Source organism: Mauremys mutica, chromosome 5 (genome assembly GCF_020497125.1).
Source record: "Mauremys mutica isolate MM-2020 ecotype Southern chromosome 5, ASM2049712v1, whole genome shotgun sequence".
NCBI lineage: Eukaryota > Metazoa > Chordata > Testudines > Geoemydidae > Mauremys > Mauremys mutica.
The window spans coordinates 27,101,766-27,123,199 of NC_059076.1; the positions used below are offsets into that span (position 1 = coordinate 27,101,766).

Sequence of the window (21,434 nt, forward strand, 5' to 3'; positions counted from 1 at the left end):
TTTTAAAGACACCATAATAGAGGCCCAACTTCAATGTATACCCCAAATTAAGAAAAACAGTAAAAGAACTAAAAAAGAGCCACCGTGGCTTAACAACCATGTAAAAGAAGCAGTGAGAGATAAAAAGACTTCCTTTAAAAAGTGGAAGTCAAATCCTAGTGAGGCAAATACAAAGGAGCACAAACACTGCCAACTTAAGTGCAAGAGTGTAATAAGAAAAGCCAAAGAGGAGTTTGAAGAACGGCTAGCCAAAAACTCCAAAGGTAATAACAAAATGTTTTTTAAGTACATCAGAAGCAGGAAGCCTGCTAAACAACCAGTGGGGCCCCTTGATGATCAAAATTCAAAAGGAGCGCTTAAAGATGATAAAGTCATTGCGGAGAAACTAAATGGATTCTTTGCTTCAGTCTTCACGGCTGAGGATGTTAGGGAGATTCCCAAACCTGAGCTGGCTTTTGTAGGTGACAAATCTGAGGAACTGTCACAGATTGAAGTGTCACTAGAGGAGGTTTTGGAATTAATTGATAAACTCAACATTAACAAGTCACCGGGACCAGATGGCATTCACCCAAGAGTTCTGAAAGAACTCAAATGTGAAGTTGCGGAACTATTAACTAAGGTTTGTAACCTGTCCTTTAAATCGGCTTCGGTACCCAGTGACTGGAAGTTAGCTAATGTAACGCCAATATTTAAAAAGGGCTCTAGGGGTGATCCCGGCAATTACAGACCGGTAAGTCTAACGTCGGTACCGGGCAAATTAGTTGAAACAATAGTAAAGAATAAAATTGTCAGACACATAGAAAAACATAAACTCTTGAGCAATAGTCAACATGGTTTCTGTAAAGGGAAATCGTGTCTTACTAATCTATTAGAGTTCTTTGAAGGGGTCAACAAACATGTGGACAAGGGGGATCCGGTGGACATAGTGTACTTAGATTTCCAGAAAGCCTTTGACAAGGTCCCTCACCAAAGGCTCTTACATAAATTAAGCTGTCATGGGATAAAAGGAAAGGTCCTTTCATGGATTGAGAACTGGTTAATGGACAGGGAACAAAGGGTAGGAATTAATGGTAAATTCTCAGAATGGAGAGGGGTAACTAGTGGTGTTCCCCAAGGGTCAGTCCTAGGACCAATCCTATTCAATTTATTCATAAATGATCTGGAGAAAGGGGTAAACAGTGAGGTGGCAAAGTTTGCAGATGATACTAAACTACTCAAGATAGTTAAGACCAAAGCAGATTGTGAAGAACTTCAAAAAGATCTCACAAAACTAAGTGATTGGGCAACAAAATGGCAAATGAAATTTAATGTGGATAAATGTAAAGTAATGCACATTGGAAAAAATAACCCCAACTATACATACAACATGATGGGGGCTAATTTAGCTACAACGAGTCAGGAAAAAGATCTTGGAGTTATCGTGGATAGTTCTCTGAAGATGTCCACGCAGTGTGCAGAGGCGGTCAAAAAAGCAAACAGGATGTTAGGAATCATTAAAAAGGGTATAGAGAATAAGACTGAGAATATATTATTGCCATTATATAAATCCATGGTACGCCCACATCTCGAATACTGTGTACAGATGTGGTCTCCTCACCTCAAAAAAGATATTCTAGCACTAGAAAAGGTTCAGAAAAGAGCAACTAAAATGATTAGGGGTTTAGAGAGGGTCCCATATGAGGAAAGATTAAAGAGGCTAGGACTCTTCAGTTTGGAAAAGAGAAGACTAAGGGGGGACATGATAGAGGTATATAAAATCATGAGTGATGTTGAGAAAGTGGATAAGGAAAAGTTATTTACTTATTCCCATAATACAAGAACTAGGGGTCACCAAATGAAATTAATAGGCAGCAGGTTTAAAACAAATAAAAGGAAGTTCTTCTTCACGCAACGCACAGTCAACTTGTGGAACTCCTTACCTGAGGAGGTTGTGAAGGCTAGGACTATAACAATGTTTAAAAGGGGACTGGATAAATTCATGGTGGCTAAGTCCATAAATGGCTATTAGCCAGGATGGGTAAGAATGGTGTCCCTAGCCTCTGTTCGTCAGAGGATGGAGATGGATGGCAGGAGAGAGATCACTTGATCATTGCCTGTTAGGTTCACTCCCTCAGGGGCACCTGGCATTGGCCACTGTCGGTAGACAGATACTGGGCTAGATGGACCTTTGGTCTGACCCGGTACGGCCTTTCTTATGTTCTTATGTTCTTATTCCAAACCCCTAATCATTTTAGTTGCCCTTCTCTGAACCTTTTCTAGTGCCACACATGAAATTCCTCTCAAGAAGACTGTTGTCAGTGTTTCCATCACTTACCATTAGCCCCAAAACAGTTTTTCTTCCCACTCCAAATGTTTGCTCTGTTTCTGATGGCTTTATGTTGCTCTTACATTCCGACCTAATTCATGCTCTCTTTATTCTCTGTGTCCTAACTTCTGAAAGAGATTATATCATATATGCAGCAGTCTCTTGTTAAATCTTAATGAGAAGCAAAACTGGCTTGAATTAACCAGATTTGACCATATCAATATTTTAGCAATGTAATTTATGAGTACATGTTAAAAAAAGACCTGCAATTCTGAGGAACATCTACTGTTTTCTAAGGTGAAAAAAATCTCATCATAACATTTAACACCTTTCAGGGCTTTCTAAATTTGAGCTACCTCTTGGTTAGGTTTGCACCTAGAATGATCTTTGTTTTTATCTCTCTTACATCTCAATCCTTTATGGAAAAGTCCCGTCGAACTTTTACTAGGGAAGAAACCAAAAGAATTCTCTAGAATTCATGGGCCGGATGGTGACTCTTGCTGTGTGTCTGTACAGGGGAATAAGAAGCCATAAAGTGTTCTCTTACTCCCCTGAGCTTGCCACTCATATAATGGGTAGGACCATGGGAGGAAAGCAGCCTCTGCTGAGCCACTAATCCCCATATCACAGGTATGCAGAGAGTGGGGAGTTGGTGGAGCCCTGAGTCTACCCCTCCTCCTTCGCCCACTCCACCCCTCCCACCCCTCAAGGAAATTATCTATGACAGATATCTATGACAGGGGCTGGTGCAGATTAATTCACTCCAACAGCAAATGGAGAAGCAGGGACCAGGCTGACTGAGTCACTATATGTGTTTGGTCCTATGGAACTTTTCTAATCCTCCTTTAATATGAATTGTTCAGTATTTGCACCAGTGTTACTGGAAAAGATCTCTGCAGAAAATCTTCAAAGGCACGTCTGTATCCACCATCTTGTCCTCTGAGATCTACCAAAGAGATTGTTGTTTACAACCATGCTGTCAAGATTTGACAAACTAGCAACAAGAGAAGAAACCTAGTTAAATGAAAGTATTTACTGATCGTTTTGTTCAGTGAGGATATCTGCTCCACATAGTGTTCAAAGATAAATTCATTAGGTTAATACAGTACCAAGAAAAAAGGAATAAGATCAATGAGTGACAAAATTAATTCCTTTTTTGGTTGTTTTTCATTCTGCACTCCTCACTGTGAAAAAGCTTTCTTAAGAAAAGCTATCTATTAGTTGTTAATTCAGAATGACTTCAGAAAGCAAGTGCTAAAACTCCGTTTCTCTTCAACATCATCATCTCTGCAGGTTGTAAATAAACATTTCATTAATCAGCCTGTCATCACTTCTAGCTATCACCATTGTAGCTCATTACCTTTGACCATTTCAGTACAAAAGACAAAATAATTAGGAAAAGCCTTGAAACTTTTTTCCACTCCCCCACCCCCCCCCACACACTCCGCTCCTTCCAAAAACAACACAAACCGAACCTAGAACAAAAAAAAAACAAAAAACCCATGCCCTCTTTTTACAACCAAACTGTTGGAAAGAAGTACTGAGTCATATGGGTGTCTATTTTCCACATCATTTTTGCCACCTTTGCACTTCTGGGCTTTCCTAGGAATGGGTCCAAAAGTGCTGCAAGAAAATTGTGTTTCTCAACTGACTTTCATGCTGAACCTGCAGTGGAAGGGACAGAAATCTTGTGTGAATTGCAGCCTAATTCTACAGAGTTTCAGGTCCAAATGTCTGTGTACTTACCCAGACTAAATCCCAACTCTCAGTCTTCTGAGTTGCACTATTTGAAAAGGTAGTTACATGCTTGTAATATTGAACAGGGGTCATTGGTTTCAGGTTGGAGGGGCTTCCATGAACCCTTTGTTCCAGTTTTGGTTCACAAAATTTTCGTACCTGATTCATTCATTTCACTTTTGAGTTTTAGCCTGGAATGAACCAAAAACTTGAGTGACACTTGTCTATACCAGACCTATAGGCCACAAGAATCACTTTCCCTGATGCCTTCTGCTTCCTTTTCAGGCGGACCTCCTGGTTTGTAGCATGTTTAACCCCTGTCTTTTAGGGCAGCTATGTGATTCCTCTTGAATGGCCTGCTTGCCTGTTCCCGCCATCTGACAACTTAAAGGAAGCTAGCTAAATAAATAAAAAGCTGTTTTAAAAAACAAAACAAAACAAACAAACAAAAAACAACACACCTTTTGGTGAATAGACTGGCTGCCTACCCTGTTCAGTCACTGCAGGACCTAAAAGGCTCTTCCACAACCGTGGTTCTGTTGCACCCCAGAAAGTACCATGCACAGCCATATAATTGACCAAATTATGCATCTTGAATTTCAGAGTACATGCTTCTCATTTATATGGATATCCATTATGTGTTGTTTAAATTATTTGGAATCTCTGGATAAATAAAACTACAAACAAAAATGCACCTTTAAATCAGTTAGTCATCTTGGTTGCTCATGCCAAGTACTGGCCAGGTAACCTGGGCACAAGGGTGGAGCCGAGTCTTTGTCAGATGCACATCTGATGCTCTTGGAGGGTGGTTGCAGAACCAGACTCAGTCCCTAGTCTTTAGGGTCTGTTTTTATAGGAGTTTATTCCTATGCCAGTCTATGAAGGTGGCTTCATCATGCTGTTGCTGAATCAATCAGCAGATGCACATCCATGACAGCTCCATGACAGCTGCCAGATGTTATCTGTTCTTTGGTTCTCTCATCCTTTAGGCTGTTAGGTGGATTCCAGTCTGCCTTCTGGGGGTCATCCGGTTATCTCCACTTAGCACATTCTTCGGCCGATCGATACTGAAGTTGTAACTCTTAGGCTGGCACTCCTAACCATTCATCTTCTATTTACACACAACATCCATTCACATGCATTTCCTAGCTTTATTTCAACATATATCTCTTTTGACTTTAACCCAGGGCCGCCCAGAGAATTCCGGGGGCCCGGTGTCTTCGGCGGCGGGGGGCCCTTCCGTTCCAGGACCCGCCGCCAAAGTGCCCCGAAGACCCGCGGCGGGGACGCCCCGCCGCCGAATTACCGCCGAAGCGGGACCCGCCGCTGAAGTGCGGCGGGGGGGAGGGTCCCCGCCGCGGGTCTTCGGGGCACTTCGGCGGCGGGTCCCGGAACGGAAGGGCCCCCCGCCGCGGAAGACCGGGCTGCGCTTCGGCGGCGGGTCCCGCTTCCCCCGGGCCCCAGCCTTGGCCCCGGCCCCGGCCCCAGCCTCTTACCCCCGGCTCCCTCCTCACCCGGAGTCTCAGCGCCTCGCCGGAACAGCGGCAGCGTGTCTCCGGCGGGGCCCCTGAGCTCCGTCCCGCTCAGAGCCGCGTGGTGAGGGGGCGGGGCTGGGAGCTCCACGCCGAGCGGAGGGAGCTGAGCTCCCAGCCCCACCCCCTCACCACGCGGCTCTGAGCAGGGCGGGGCTCAGGGGCTCCACCGGAGACATCAAGCGCTGAGGCTCCAGGAGAGGGGCGGAGGCGGGAGCCTCCGCTGTTCTCTTGGGGGCCCCTGCGGAGCCCGGGGCCCGGGGCAAATTGCCCCCTTTGCCCCCCCCTCTGGGCGGCCCTGCTTTAACCACTCTTGGGGCATAACAAAACTGCTTAACCCCCTTACCATATAACATACATAACAAGCAAGATAAATAATGCAAGAAGGGTGTGAGTCTCTGTGTGCTGTTCCAAAGAACAGTTGTTTTTGCAAGGTCTCATCTTTTCTGAGAGCAGACTCTCTGTCCCAGGATGTGTTGACACAATTAGCAGTTTGGCCTTGTAAACGGCTCTCAGGGAGAAGAAGAAAAAGGCCTTCTAATTAACAGTACTTTGGGATCTCTAAACTATGGGTGGGTTGCATTCAGTCTACCAACCATACATCTCGTTATGGCATTAATACAGAAATCATACAGAACACACAAATCATACAGAAATCCTTTGGTATAGTCCAACACCAGTCCAGTCTTATGTATTAATAGCTTTAACAACAAATTTTCTTTTACAAGAGAAAATAAATAATTTTCTTTGCCAGTTAGTAGATTGGAACAGTTTATATGGCAATTGACCATCTGCCAGAGGTATGGTGTGGTATTGACTAGCCATGTCAATAATTGTAAATACTGTCCTAGATTTAAAAAAGACTATGTTCTGTTAAGTTCAATTAACATTTCATTGTTAGTGCTCTCCCTGTAATCACAGAGCTTATTAGCAGCTGCTTAATGTCAGAACAAGACACTTCCTTAAATTTTTTGAGTAGAGAATGTTAATCTATAAATCTTTGCATGTTGACCACTATACTGTGGTATCCAATCTCTCTACTAGTATAATTAATAAATGTTCATAGATTCATTCAGAGAGAGCAAAATTAGTGCTTTAATAAAATAATTTATTACTGCATGAAATTCTCCAAATCATCATTTCTTCAACCTGATTAATCCCTTACCATGTAAATGAAGGAATTCCTTTTGTTATAGGTTATTCTATGGTAAATTGGATGTTTCTCTTATTAACATGTTTTCATTGAACATTGTGGGTGTTTTCGTTTTATTTTGTTGGTTTTGTCCCTTTCCGCTTCCCCCAGTTAGTTCTTCAGGATATTGCAGTTTTTAAGTTTGAGAGATTGGGTAGTTGTATTTTTTTTTATTTCATGTTTTAAACATCTTGGTTCCATTTTTCTCAGAGTACTAAAACATTCCCCCCCCCCCAAATAATTAGTAACTCAAGTTAATAACTTTTATCCAACACTGTATCAATGGATAATATTTAAAAAATGTTATTCATATTATTTGTATTTCTTTCAGACTTTGAACTTTTTTTTAAAAAATGATTTGTTTACAGCAGAAGTAACCCAGACCCTCTACTAAAGGTTATATAAGTTTCTATAATAACCCCTAATTTTCAGTTGTTTTTAACTATCTGAAATATCTACCTTTTGAGGCTGAAAATTTTCGGGATAGGTCTCTATCTAAAGGTGAATTGCTTTTGCAATGTTTGAATGAAAACAGTTTAGTCATTTCTGAGTATGAGGAGAGATTGATAAGACTGGGACTTTCAGCTTGGAAAAGAGAAAACTAAGGTATCATATGATAGAGGTCTATAAAATCATTACTGGTGTACAGAAAGAAAATGAGGAAGTGTTATTTATTCCTTCTCAGAACAGAAGAACTAGGTTTCAGAGTGGTAGCCATGTTAGTCTGTATCAGCAAAAACAACGAGGTGTCCTTGTGGCACCTTAGAGACTAACAAATTTATTTGACTATAAGCTTTCATGGGCTAGAACCCACTGATGAAATTGTGAAGGCCAAGACTATAACAGGGTTCAAAAAAGAACTAGATCAGTTCATGGAGGATACGTCTATCAATGGCTATTAGCCAGGATGGGAAAGGATGCAAAAACATGCTCTGAAGTGTCCCTAGCCTCTGTTTACCAGAAGCTGGGAATGGGCGAGGGGATGGATCACTTGATGATTATCTGTTTTGTTCATTCCCTCTGAAGCACCTAGCATTGGTCACTGTCAGAAGGTCACTGTCAGAAGACAGGATACCTGGCTCTATAGACCATTGATCTAAACCAGTATAACCATTGTTATGTTAATTGAGGTGGTTTTATTTTATCAGCAAAGGAGGAGAGTTTGGTTGGCGGGATTTGCCGATGAAAGCTGACTTTTGTTGACAATACTCTATTGTGTAGACAAGGCCTAAAATATGTTAAGAAAGTTAAGAGATATCAAGAAGAGCTTCAAGGACAGCAGAGCTCAGAGGAGAAAGTATTTTTGATAGTTTATTTTTCATTTTTGCAATTTTCATCTCTCAGTTTTTTAATTTGAGGTGCCCCATTTTGTCGGTAGGTGCTATGGAGTGAATGAGACATATCATTGTACAAATTTAAAGAGCATTCTTTTTAAAATTGAGCCACAGCAGAAGTGAACGTTCTTGAAAAAGCTCTAAATTGTTGTAAGAGACTTGCTTGATGGTCACAGCGCATGCTGATTGTTTTCGTTCTGCTGTATCTGATTTCTTTATTTTCTACTATTTCCATGTTTTGTTTAGTGTTTGAAGGTGTGTGGAAGTTAAAGAACTCCCTAATTTTTTAAGAGCACGAAAGGGAAGTGTGCTTTTGTTAATAATTCCTGTGAACACCTGTGGACTGTTGAGTTTAATTGTACTACAGCTGGTGGTGATGATGTATGGAGAGAGAGAGCGTTTCTATGCAGACTGACAAGAAATTGTCTCTCTCTTTTTTTTTTTTTTTTGGTATCAATTTCCTTATGTGGTTTGTAAGGCATTTTGATATGATATTCTTTTGATCAGTATAGTAGAGGTGGTGTTTCATGGTTGAAGACTTTAGATGGGATGCAGAATAATGCATAATACTCTTGCTAAGCTCCTACAGAGTAAAGTTTCCGATCAGGAATATTAGCTGATCATCTTATGTACACAGTAGTGAGGAATATGCTGAGGGACTTTCTCATACACAAGAAAGGAAATGAATTGTCATAGACTTTAAAGAAAGTGTGATTGGAACTAACTGAGATAGGGAATGCTAGAGGAACTGTATGTGGAGTAAAATTAGTATGGTGGTAAATGAAAGGTAATGTAGAATAAGTGGATAAGTTGAAATAAAGAGGGTTTTTGAAAATATGTTAAAATTGGCATATTTAGTGTGGGACTTATTAAATGGAACTGGAATAAATCAAGTAATAATTAAGTTCAACAGGAAATGTTCTGTCCTCCCTGGTCCAACCCTCTCAACCGTATTAAGGCTTGCTAGAAAGTATGGTAACCGCCATAGAGTATTTTTCATGTTTATAAGGGAATGCCCAGCAATCTGGGACATGGAGAGCAGCTAACTGAGAGAAGCAGTGAAGTCTAGTGGATATGGCACTGATTCAAAACTTAGAAGACCTTGGTTCTATTCCTGTTTTTGCTACTAAATTGCTATGGGCCAGTCACTTCACCTCTGTTTCTCCTCTCCACCTTTGTCTCACTTGTCTGTTGAAACTGTATGCTGTTTAGGTAAGGGCTGCTTTCCCTTGCTGTGCATTTGTATATTGCCTGGCACAAAGGGACTCTGTTCTTGGCTGTAGATTATTGGCACTACATTAATAAGGAATTAAAATAATCTTTTTAAGAAAGTGTTCTCTGTTTTAGCAAGGAGAGTCAAACGGGTAGCAAATTTTGTACCACCGAAGAACCTATAAATGAAATTAAAACAATTATTTTATATTGCTTCCACTTCAGCATATATTTCACTTTACTTGTAGCATACCAAAATAATAAATAATTGCTGCAGTTAATTAAATGCAAAAGTGGGGTTGAAGTATCCCTTACATTGTAAAATATATATAGTACAAACTATAAAGCAATGGAAGTCATAAACTGCATATTATTAGCAAATAGAGGGAAGAAAATTCATTGTATCCTTGTTTTCCTCTCTGAGAGTTTGAAACTAGCAAGCTTAGCCGCCTCCTGAGCTTCTGAGTGATAATGTCAGCCTAGCTAGAACAAAAGAGCAGAGGGCAATAAAGGTCTTTACAGTGAATAAATCACCAAAGGAGTGACTTGTGTCATATGGGGGAAAAGTGCTGTGATAAGACATGCAGTAATCTCAATAAGGGTTTCTAGGCAGCTTTAAGATATTGTTTGTACTTAATTTATGAGACCTTCCATGTAATCAGATGGCAATACATGTGCTAAAAGCAACATTACAAGTTCAGAAACAGTTCAGTAGGATGCCTAAACAAACAAACTAAATAAATTTTATATTGAAATGTATATATTTATCTAGACACCGGAACTTAATATGAAGAGCTGTTGAATATTTTCTTGGTGTATGTGACAAAAGTTCAGCTAATATAATTCCAGATATCTGAGTGAAGTGATTTGTTTAAAACTTATGAGTCTCTGCACCCGCAGTTTACGTTTTCCACATGAGGCTCGCTCTGCTGGTGTCCCCATCAGCTTCTTCTGAGCCAAAGCTTTAATTTTTAAAAAAAGGTTTTATCCGTAATGGTTGGAAAGATGACCTTCTATATATGTAAGCTGATGTAGTAATGTCTTTCTGATTCTGTAAAAGGCTTGAAATAAGAGCTCTGAGAGGGTCTAACTGCTTCATTCAGATCAGTGATGTGAAACCTGGTGACATTTAAAATATCAGCATTGTTAAGTATTTTATTGCTGGTAATTTTAAAGGAAGTACCCAGCAATAATACTTCAACATATTTCCCAAGTTTTTCTGTGGATGATAACAATAATTAACTACCTATGTCTTGTGAACAGTAGCTGGAGTTCACAAACAGCTGGAGGTGAGAAAATGGCTTCTTAGGCTCAATCTGGTCTTTCACATCTCAACCAAGAACATGTACAACCCTTTGCACAGATCTCTCAACGCCCAAAATGTCACTGTTTTGTGCACAATACATGCAGATTTATCTTCCTTTCTCCTACTTGATGTTAACTATAGCAAGTAGCCTGTCATATTTCCTTGAAGAATCGAAAAGAGTAGTAAATGAAGAAATGGTCCATTAGAACAGGAGGCAGGTGAAAAAAGTGTGGAAAGGCTAGAGGTCTGAATAATTATTGAAACAAACTACAGTTGAAATGAAGCAGCAGGAAGAGCAGGAGTCACAGGGTCTCCAGAGGCTGATGATGATACTGGGGGAAGAAAAGAACATTCAAGAGGTAAAGTGATGTTAGAAGATTCCACTAATGATGAGACCACAGATGACAGAAGATATAGCAGAAGGTTAGGGCAAGGGTTAGGTCAAGTTAACACAAGGTGAAATCAAAGAGATTCAGAACAAGCAGACAGAAAGTGGACAGATACAGTCATTTTAAGATTGTTGTAAACATTCTGGCTTCTGGATTTGTCAGAAAAATAACACATTAATAAACGTCAGCGCAGTATGCATTCTCCTTTAAATTGTTCGCTAACAAATTTCACCAACTATTTCAATGCACTGCTTTAATTTATGTGTGAGCTTATCAATTTTAATGTCTCATGCTCACTGAGTATTTAGTTTTAACTAATGACAAGTAATACTGTGTATAACTATCACGCCACAAAATGTAATTGATTAAAAATTGGTTAGTGGCCATTTTCCTTTAACAATTTTTTTTCGGTTGTTTAAATCAATATCTCAAGACATACCTAGCAATGAAATATATCCTCTCAGTTATCCATCAATGAGGAATAAATCCTGTGACTGCAAAGGGACCTGGCCCAGATGAACTTGTGCAGTTCTACTCTGGTATAGATTAGGAGATCCCAGGACACTACAGAGGATGTGTGCACCGTTGGTGTGTATCAGAGTATCTGCTGATGGGGATGGAGGGGAAAAAGTCTAATCCATCTATCTCTATATCGTCCCACTAGCTATGTCTCATCTCACCTCCATTCTGCAGAGCAGGTCTGTTTTGTGCTCCACCTCTGAAGCAGCAGTAGAGACTGTGGAGCAGTTTTGCAACATGTGAGGGAAGCTTCTTTCCTACTACTTCCCACAGAACTAGAGTATGGTCTACTTATTTGGTCAGATTATCTTGAGTGCCAGATGAGTGTTTCTTGGAAAATATCAATAAATATTGAGGGTGTGTGCTTGTGTGAGGAATTAATTTTAAGTGTACAATTGGTAAAACATGTCATTACAATGGCCTATATTGATCCCTTCCTCCCTCCACAGATCTGCCTATGAAGATGGACCTCAATGAGCAGATCTATCTTCCCCCACAGAAGGGCTTTCTGAGATGTGTGGATCCTAAGGGGTTGAGAGGGGACTAGGAAGAAGCTGATCTGAATGGTTACAGGAGAGGTGGCATAATCCTCTCACCAACCCCCCCCACGACAATTAGACCAATAAAGCCAAACTTTAGTTTTGATTTTCATAGACCTTCTCACCTTTACATGGTCTTTTTAAATGAGAAAAAAAACTTTTGTGACTATTTAAAATTCTGAACTCTGTAGCCCAAGTTCTCCTCTTTACAATGCGACAATATTTAGAATGTTCCTGGCTTCCCCTTATATATGGACTTCTGCATAGATGGCTCCTTTCCCTGACATCTTGGTTTATTGGAATATTTACATTTGTAGTTTGAGGTCATCCCCTAAAAAGAGATTGTGTGTCCCTAATATGAGCTTTAGTTTAAGAGCATCCCAAACTGAATCTTGATCATGAGGATATGGCTAATCTGAAACTTTACCGTGACCCTGATTCACGATAGCGCTTAAGCACATTCTGAATTCTAAAGTCAAGCATATGCTTATGTGCTGTTCTGAATAGAGATGGACTTAAGCATGTGTTTAAGTGCTTTTCTGAATCAAGGCCTCAGTATTGCCAGCACACTCTGCTGCTGGGTTTAATGTAGGCTAAAAATGGATAGAAATATTTTGTGTATAGTCAAATTCTGATCCTCAAATATTTATTTCATCTACTTTGGCTTTAAATTAGATCTTTGGTTCTTAGTAAGATCTACAAAAGAAGCCAGTTGTGAAGCCTCAAGTTATCTGAACACGCAATTTGTTGTTGGAGCATATGAGTAAAATGTGTACTTTTAAATCTTCAACGGCTCAAAAACAATGGAACCAGTTTTACTGAGGAATTTGTTTGAGAAAATTAGCAACTGGAAAAATGGGGTTTGAATGGAAGCTCAAACTCAAATATAATGACCTGCACATGCTATAATATTTATAGTTCAGGTGTTTGTATACTTTACACTTAGGTTTTATTAATGTGACTATTTTTATTCCAATATTGCAGCTATTTGATAACAGCGGCTTCTCTTTTTATCACATTATACTGCCATCTGTTTTTTCCATTCCCTTTATACTGACTATAGTAGATGCAGCTTTTGGGACTCTATACTAAATAAAACAAAATACCCATTTCTATAATGCATCTCTCTGTAAATAACTTTCTTATTGTGTTTTCCCTGAGAATTACTAATGAAAAAAAAACCAACAAAAAAACCCAAGCTCTGTTTATTGTAATGTTCTCATAACATGATTCTTGGAACATCTATTTTCTTTTGTGTGTGCACCACACACCTACTGTTGCAAAACAGGCATTCCTCACTCTAAGTGTTATTTGTTGATGTTTAAAGGTTCAATGAATTATTCAGCCCGTTTACCCTTCTTGCTTTGCTGCACACCTATTGAGCTCTCAAAGCAGTTTCATATCAATAAATTCTGACTTGCTCTGCAGCTCCAATTTCATGCTTGGCCTTTCCTTAGCTACATACAAGTAAAAAATAAATAACTGAAAGAAATAAAATATGTATACAAATTGCTTTAAGTAACCACATATCCTATTCTTTAAGCCCTCCCCAAAAATTCAGAAATTAGACAAGATAGCAAGACCTTTAAAAACAATCTGCAAAACATGATCAGATCTTGTTAAGAACAAATAAGATGGTGGCAGTTTAAAAGAATTTTATGAGCAGAGTTTCAATGCATTCTTGACAAATCTCTCAACAGTCATGAATGCACTGCTGTACTGAAACCTGCACAACAGCAATAGCACGTAAGGTAGGAGTTTGATCAATTTCATTAATCATTTAGGGGTCTGTTTCTATTACCCTTACTCAAGATGATTTGATTTCAGTGAAACTACTGAAATAGTACAAAATACTACAAATATGAGTCAACAGTGTGATGCTGTTGCAAAAAAAGTAAACGTGATTCTGGGATGCATTAACATGTGTGTTGTGAGCAAGACAGAAGAAGTCATTCTTCTGCTCTACTCTGCGCTGGTTAGGCCTCAACTGGAGTATTGTGTCCAGCTCTGGGCACCACATTTCAAGAAAGATGTGGAGAAATTGGAGAGGGTCCAGAGAAGAGCAACAGGAATGATTAAAGGTCTTGAGAACATGACCTATGAAGGAAGGCTGAAAGAATTGGGTTTGTTTAGTTTGGAAAAGAGAAGACTGAGAGGGGACATGATAGCAATTTTCAGTTTTCTAAAAGGGTGTCATAAGGAGGAGGGAGAAAACTTGTTCACCTTAGCCTCCAAGGATAGAACAAGAAGCAATGGGCTTATACTGCAGCAAGGGAGGTTTAGGTCGGACATTCGGAAAAAGTTCCTAACTGTCAAGGTGGTTGTGGAATTTCCATCTCTGGAGATATTTAAGAGTAGGTTAGATAAATGTCTATCAGGGATGGTCTAGACAGTATATGATCCTGCCATGAGAGCAGGGGAGTGGACTCGATGACCTCTCGAGGTCCCTTCCAGTCCTAGAATCTATAAAATAATTGTAAGAATGTGCAGGGCTAGAACGTGGAGGTATGGAGATTCTGGACTGCTGATGCATCTGCATCACCACTAGGGGCTTAAGCTGGGCATCCCCAGAAGGACCCTGCAAAGCTAGGCTTGGCAGGAAGTACTGCCCCTTGGGGCTTGAGTCGTGGCCCCTCACAGCCCAGTGGTTGGCCAGTACCCGTATATAAACTAGGAAGCCATGTTAAGAAGCTGTCTGAGCAACAACATAGACTGCCTGCTGGCTTCTTTCTGCTCCAGGCCCTGCCTATGATAGACCCTAGATTCTGGCTTCCAACCCTCTTTCATCCTCAACCTCACTCTTCAGTGGCTGTCTGTAACCTAGTGCCCGACGCCAATCTCCTGGTAACCTGACTCTGCCTGCCTCTCCGGCTGCCCTATGTCAGACTCTCACCTCCTGGCATTTGACCTGGCCTGACTCCTGCTCTAACCATTAGGTCAGCCTGCGCACATCCCAGTCGTGATAATAATAGTGTGAGTGTTAAGTGGCCAAATTGAGCCCTTGTCTGGTTAGATCTTTCTGGAATTTCTCTCACTCCCCTGTTCTCTGGACAAGTCTAAAAAAAAGAATGTGACTTGTAAACACTTTTTGCCACCTCTCTGTTCACACACACTTTCATATAAATAAATAAATGGTATAACAAAGCTGTATTACTCATCAGCTACTATTAACCTTTTTCCACTATAAGGACTCGTCTGCACTGGAAAACTGAAATGGTGTTTATTAAACAAATGTTTGCTAAATTAACATAGACAAGGATACAAAGTAGAGAGAGACTGTCATGTTTCACCTTAAAAAGAACAGGAGTACTTGTGGCACCTTAGAGACTAACAAATTTATTTCAGCATGAGCTTTCATGAGCTACAGCTCACTTCTTCGGATGCATAGAATGGAACACCTTGTATCAGTTGGTTGTGAATAATTCTAAGATGCATTGACTCAGAAGGGGTAGTCCGTAGGGTTAACCACAACCAGCTGGTACACTTTGAAACATGATAGTACATTTTTACATTGAGTGCTAAATTGTGTTTAACATTATATTACTTAACATGGGTTTATAATATGATGTCAATTCCCAACGTTAGTGTTGAGAAATTACTTTCAAGAGTTAACATTTTAGAGAATAATATTCATACCCTGGTAGAAACTATCTAAAATATCTTTCCCACTATCTGTTTTGCTTATTAATTTTGTTTCAGCGGAGTATAAATGCACAGCAGGCATTTGGATGCTTTAGAAGCCTAAAAACTGTGGGAATTTAAACACAAACCTCCACTTCCTCCCAACTACTCTCAGACTTGTCAGACAAATCTTTTAAAATTGGAGTTACTCAAGGGGAAAAAGAGCAGGTCCTTTCAGAAGTGCCAGTGTTTGTGAAGAATAAGATTTAGCTCGGGTTGAGGGGGGAAAATAGCAAAGTACTCAAAACTTGTCTCAAAACAGAAATTTTTCTTTATATGCCAGAATTTCTAAAGAGTCACTTCTTGTAAACGAGTTGCAGGTTTGGATTCAGATGTTTTTCCCACAAAGTCAGCACATTTCAGGGTAGATGAATTTTTCTCCTGAATGCTGTTACAATTTTTAGGCTACTATACAATGTATTTGAATTCCATTTTTACTTATAATTTTTGTGTGTGAAGTTAGTGCTGGTGAAAGGTGCTGGCCTGATGGCTATGGAGATTGAAACCCTCTTTACATACAGAAGAGAGGTAGCTCAGATAGTGGCAGTGCAAACTTCCCTATATTACTCCACCAGTGTATCCTAGGAGAATCACTACTTGGAGTGGTTCAGTTTATCTGCCAATTTGGTGCTTGATCTTGTGCCTTGAGAACATTTGACTCACGTCACAAACATTGAAGATAACTTTTAGGGCCTGATTCTGCTCCCACTGAAATCAATGGTAAAATTACCATTGACTTCAGTGGATGTAAGATTGAATACTTAGGGCTGTGTTCTTATGTTACTTAAGCTCTTTTGAAAATCCCCCTTTTAGTTTAGTTACTAACAATTGAAGGTGGGTTCAGATTAACACTCTGGTTTTATATCCCATTATCAATCAAGCCATTCAATTTCACAGTTCCTTTTTACTGTTTGTTTTAAAAGTATTTGTCTGCTTGTTGTCTAATGTATCGGTATGCGGAGTCACCCCTCTTCCAGAGACTTCCAAAGTGAGAGAAACACACCTGCTGTATGCTCGCCAATTAACAATTGTACAATCTGTCCTGATAATTTTGAGAGTTCATTATTACCTAGATATATATGAACTTCAATATGCATTTTTAAGATTGTGTTGTTGAGCAAAGTGACTTTATGCATCAATCATGCTATCCTATTGTATTTCGCTGTTTACATCTCATTGAGTATGCAGGTTGTTGGGGGCATCAATTGCCACATTGTAGCAGATGAAGTCACTATTTTTATAACTATAAATAGTAAATCTACTGTCATTCTATATTTATGAAGAGGTAGATGAAAGGAAAGGAAATATTTAGACATAGTAAGTAAATAAAGAGAAAGTTATGGAGGGATAAATACAGGGAAATTTGGACAGATTTTGTACCAGACTCCTTATGACATGTTAGTAATTTTTATTTTTATCATTTTGGAAGAATGGTCCCTCTGTTGAAAGAATTGTTTAAATTAATTATTCTGAAAATTACTACCAGCCTTTTGTGTAATGAAATGTGCATTATTATGATGATCTATATCCTGCTATTGATCCTTCCTCAGGACTCTCATTGATGTCAGTGTGAGGTATATGTGTGGAATGAGAACAGGAGACTACATGGGTATGATCATATCAGTGTAAATGATGTGAATTTTGGACCCCTTTCCGTAAGGGAATAAGCTATACTGATATAAGCACCTTTATACTGATGTAACGGCATCCACACTGAGGGTTTTCCCAGTATAACTATATCAGTATAGTTAAAATGATACAACTTTTGAGTATATACAAGAATTAAAAGAAAGGTGAATGGTGCTATCATTAATATGGTATTTCAGCTCCCATTTTGTTTAATACTTTTTTCCATCATTCATGCCCATTGACCATCATGGTCATTTACCAGCAGTTATCACCCTGGTTAACTGAGGCTCCATTTATATTAGGACAATGATCCTTCGCTGTGAATGCCTGTGCCTGTGGTTATGAAAGTAGTTTAGTGTCTAGTGTGGATGGAACAAACTTTTTTTTCAGCACCGTTAGTAAAAGTATGATAGGGAACTTGGTGTCCGTGGTACTTTCTGTAACAGTGTTGAGAACAGATTTGTCTCATCTACACTACTAGCAGTTAAACCATTTCAGAAACAGATATGGTGGAGAGGGTTGAGTGAGTAGGGCCCTGTTGATGTGACACACATTGACAGAAACAATCAATTTTCCATGTCTAGATGGACACTGTGATGTAAGAATATGCAGCATTTTCTCAGATATCTGGATATGGTAATGTGTGGTACATAGTGATGTTTTAGAGGTGAGTACAGCATGTCTGAACATGTCCAGAATACACGCAGGGCAAGTAATTATGTTGTTGATTTGTACATCTTCAACATTTTTGAATTCCCTTAATTCCAATAGAGGCATTCTTTGATGCTCGAGATAAAATTCATATAGCTAAATCCTGATGTGCCTCGTCAGTTTTTACACATCCAAAGAGAGTTGAGTTTTTGTAAGGAATAAGTAAAAACTGGGTAAAGGGATTAGGATTGAATCTATGCTTTCCAGGTATCTCTTCTTGATATACAAACCCTTCATTCAGGTTTGTTATAAGCTACTTTAGGACCAGATCCTTACACAGATAGTATAAAACCTTACTCTATGATTAGTCAGGGTCAGGGCTGCCTGGGGGGGGGGGGCAAGTGGAGCAATTTGCCCCGGGTCCTGCAGGGGCCCCCACAAGAGTTTTTCGGGGGCCCTGGGGCGGGGTCCTTCATTCGCTCCGGGGTCCCAGGAAAACTCTCTCCGGGTCTTCGGCGGCAGTTTGGTGGTGGGGGGTCCACTCTGGGACCCGCCGCCGAAGTGCCCTGAAGACCTGCAGCAAGGGGTCCTTCTGCCCCGGGACCTACTGCGTCTTCGGCGGCAATTCGAAGACCCCAGGCCCCCTGAATCCTCTGGGTGGCCCTGGTCAGGGTATCAAAATATGGCTCTTAGTAAATATGCCAGTTTCCCAGTGCAATCTGCCCACCCCTACCTTTTTCCTACTAAAAAGGATCACACAAGAATACAGAATTTTTTTAATATGTTTAATTTGTTGCCAATTAAGAAGAGGCCTTACTTATTCAATTTAAGCCCTTATTTACTTTTTTTTTTCCCAATAAGAATTTACTTAAATAATAGTAAAATACAGCAAAAGATTGATTTGAGGGCCAAAAAGAAAGTATTATAATGTTCTTAGCAGTACCAGTTCATTACCTAGCACACTCTTATCAAATATGTGAGGCTACATTGACCTGCCACTGTAGTAGCTTTAGCTTGGAATGAAGCTATTACTCTGACTCGGTAATCCATATTGTCCATAGGAACAATGTTACGGTAATGTTACTAATTTTGAAACATGCTGTTTTGTATCGTTAGCTTCAGAAATGCAGTTTATTTCACTGGACCCAATGTAGCATTGAACATTATTTTGTAAGTACCTTTTTTCAGCCTTCTGTGACAAATCTATTTTTTACTCTGACCAACATCCCTTTATGATAGTAGGTAAAATACTTGGGTGATCTGATCAGTCCTCAAAGTTGAACAATCTAGTGAGAAGAAACTAAATATGAAATCAAGAAATTTTTCATCTTGTTACAGTGGTAGGTTTAGTTTGAGTGTTTAAAGTTCCTGTGATATTAAGCATTTTTGGTTAGCAATGATTAAAGTAGTTTAAGCAGCACTGAAGGGCAAATTTTAAAGGTTAACAACTTCTGGTTGCAATTTTGATGTCAACTTTTCCTAAGATAGTGTATTCAAAGAAATGATCACTACTAAATTAGGTTCAGAGATGGGTGAGGGTGGATTCTAAAAAATTGGGAGAGAAGAAAAGTTTTTGCTGCTATTGGAAAATATTGTCTTTTTGTCAAAAAAAACAACAACCCTAAAATGCCCCCAAAATGTAGCTTTTGGCCAAAAAATTTTGGTTTGCAGTTTTCCAGTGAGAAACTGAAAATATTCAAGAAAAGCCAGAACTTTCCACAAAATGTTTCATTTTGTCAAAAACCCAATTTGCCATCAGAAAAAAGTTTCTATAGAACAAATTCAATCCGCCTTAGTTCTAATTCCTGTTTAGACAGTGACTCACTCCATGGCCTTCAGCAAGTAACTTGGTCTCTCCTTGTCTATTTCCCCCTCTGTAAAAATCAGATAATACATAATTCACCTTTGTTTGGTGGGGTATATAGCTTGTTAAAAGATGAAGTGCTTATATAGCACTTCAAAAGGTAAAGTTGCTTATAGAGTGTTTTAAAATATAAGGTGTTAAAGGACTAAAAAATACTATTCATTTTTAATTTTTTTTTTTGTTAATCATCAAGAAGAAAGATTCAAGTTTCATTGAGGGAAATGGATTTCATTTCAGATTGGTTCTTCTGTCTTCAAATCTTGTTTGCCCATTTCAAGTACATACCCCAGGAAGTGGGGTGAGGGTGATATGAATGGAACAAGGTAATAGTGCAATTTAGGAGCATGAATGGAGAGAATGGATACTGGCTGAATTAACTGAAGCATTCGGTGGCATGGACTGTAACCCTGTCACCCTAGCAGGACATGCTGAAGTAAATGGTAAGACAGCATGGTACTAGTGGTTGTAGTTCTGCTAATTAGCCACATTCAATGTTTAATGATGCTACAAAGAAACTGTACAATCACCCTCCCTGTGCGCAGTAAAATACATCTAACTGACACTTAAGCTGGCGCTATACTCAGCTGAGAACCAACTGACAGTGAGCTCTGTGTATACGGCTTTGCAAATGATTGCAGCCTTGCTAACCTTTGAAAACCCTTAAGGAGTAGGGATCTGTTAATCTCTGGATTCAAATGTATAACTCTGGTTAACGTTACTGAGAGACATGCATGAAAGAGAGAATTACTGTAGGCCCAAATAAAGCTGAGTCTCTTCCCATGTTAGATTCCATCGTGCAGATTGTTAGGCAGCAGCAGGGGTCTCAAACTCAAATGACCATGAGGGCCACATGAGGACTAGTACATTGGCCCGAGGGCTGCATTACTGACACCTTCCCTGCGCTGCCCTTGGCCCCGCCCCCATGCCACACCTTCCATGAGGCCCCGCCTCTTCCCACCCCTTCCCTGCCCCCATTCCAACCCCTTCCCCAAAATCCCCACCCCAACTCCGCCCTGTCCCTGCCCCAAGGGGGTGCAGGAGGGGCGTGGGGTGTGGCAGGGGCTTAAGGCAGGGAGTTGGGGTGTAGGGTGCAGGAGGGATGAGGGGTGTGACAGGGGGTTGGGGTGCAGGAGGGATGAGGGGTGTGGCAGGGGGTCAGGGCAGTAGGTTGGGGTGCAGGGTGTGGCAGGGGGTTCAGGGCAGGGGGTCAGGTGCAGGGTGCAGCAAGGGGCTCAGGGAAGGGGGTTGGGGTGCAGGAGGGGTGCGGGGTGCAGCAGGGGCTCAGGGCAGGGGTGCAGGGTATGGCAGGGGATCGGGTGTGACAGGGGGCTCAGAGCAGTGGGTTGGGGTGCAGGAGGGATGTGGCAGGGGGTTCAGGGCAGGGGGTCAGGTGCAGGGTGCAGCAGCTGGCTCAGGGAAGGGGGTTGGGGTGCAGGAGGGGTGCGGGGTGCAGCAGGGGCTCAGGGCAGAGGTGCAGGGTGCAGGGTATGGCAGGGGGTCGGGTGCAGCAAGGGGCTCAGGGCAGGGTGTTTGACTTCTGGAGG

The 21,434-nt window shown here is 40.5% G+C and overlaps 1 protein-coding gene across 4 annotated transcripts in view; it reads left to right on the forward strand.

The window, feature by feature from the left end:
- Positions 1-21,434, forward strand: part of CCSER1 (coiled-coil serine rich protein 1) — a 1,044,860-nt gene that overhangs the window by 940,477 nt on the left and 82,949 nt on the right. Inside the window, exons 11-12 of one of the 4 annotated variants that reach the window (XM_045019270.1) lie at positions 11,672-11,765; positions 11,976-13,407. The exons of 2 other annotated variants lie outside the window; for them this stretch is intronic. In XM_045019270.1, the coding sequence (XP_044875205.1) occupies positions 11,672-11,765; positions 11,976-12,003 (122 nt within the window). In that variant the 3' untranslated portion in view covers positions 12,004-13,407. Of the gene's footprint in view, positions 1-11,671; positions 11,766-11,975; positions 13,408-21,434 lie in introns of those variants that run through there. One more of the 4 variants, XM_045019277.1, reaches the window with a different exon arrangement.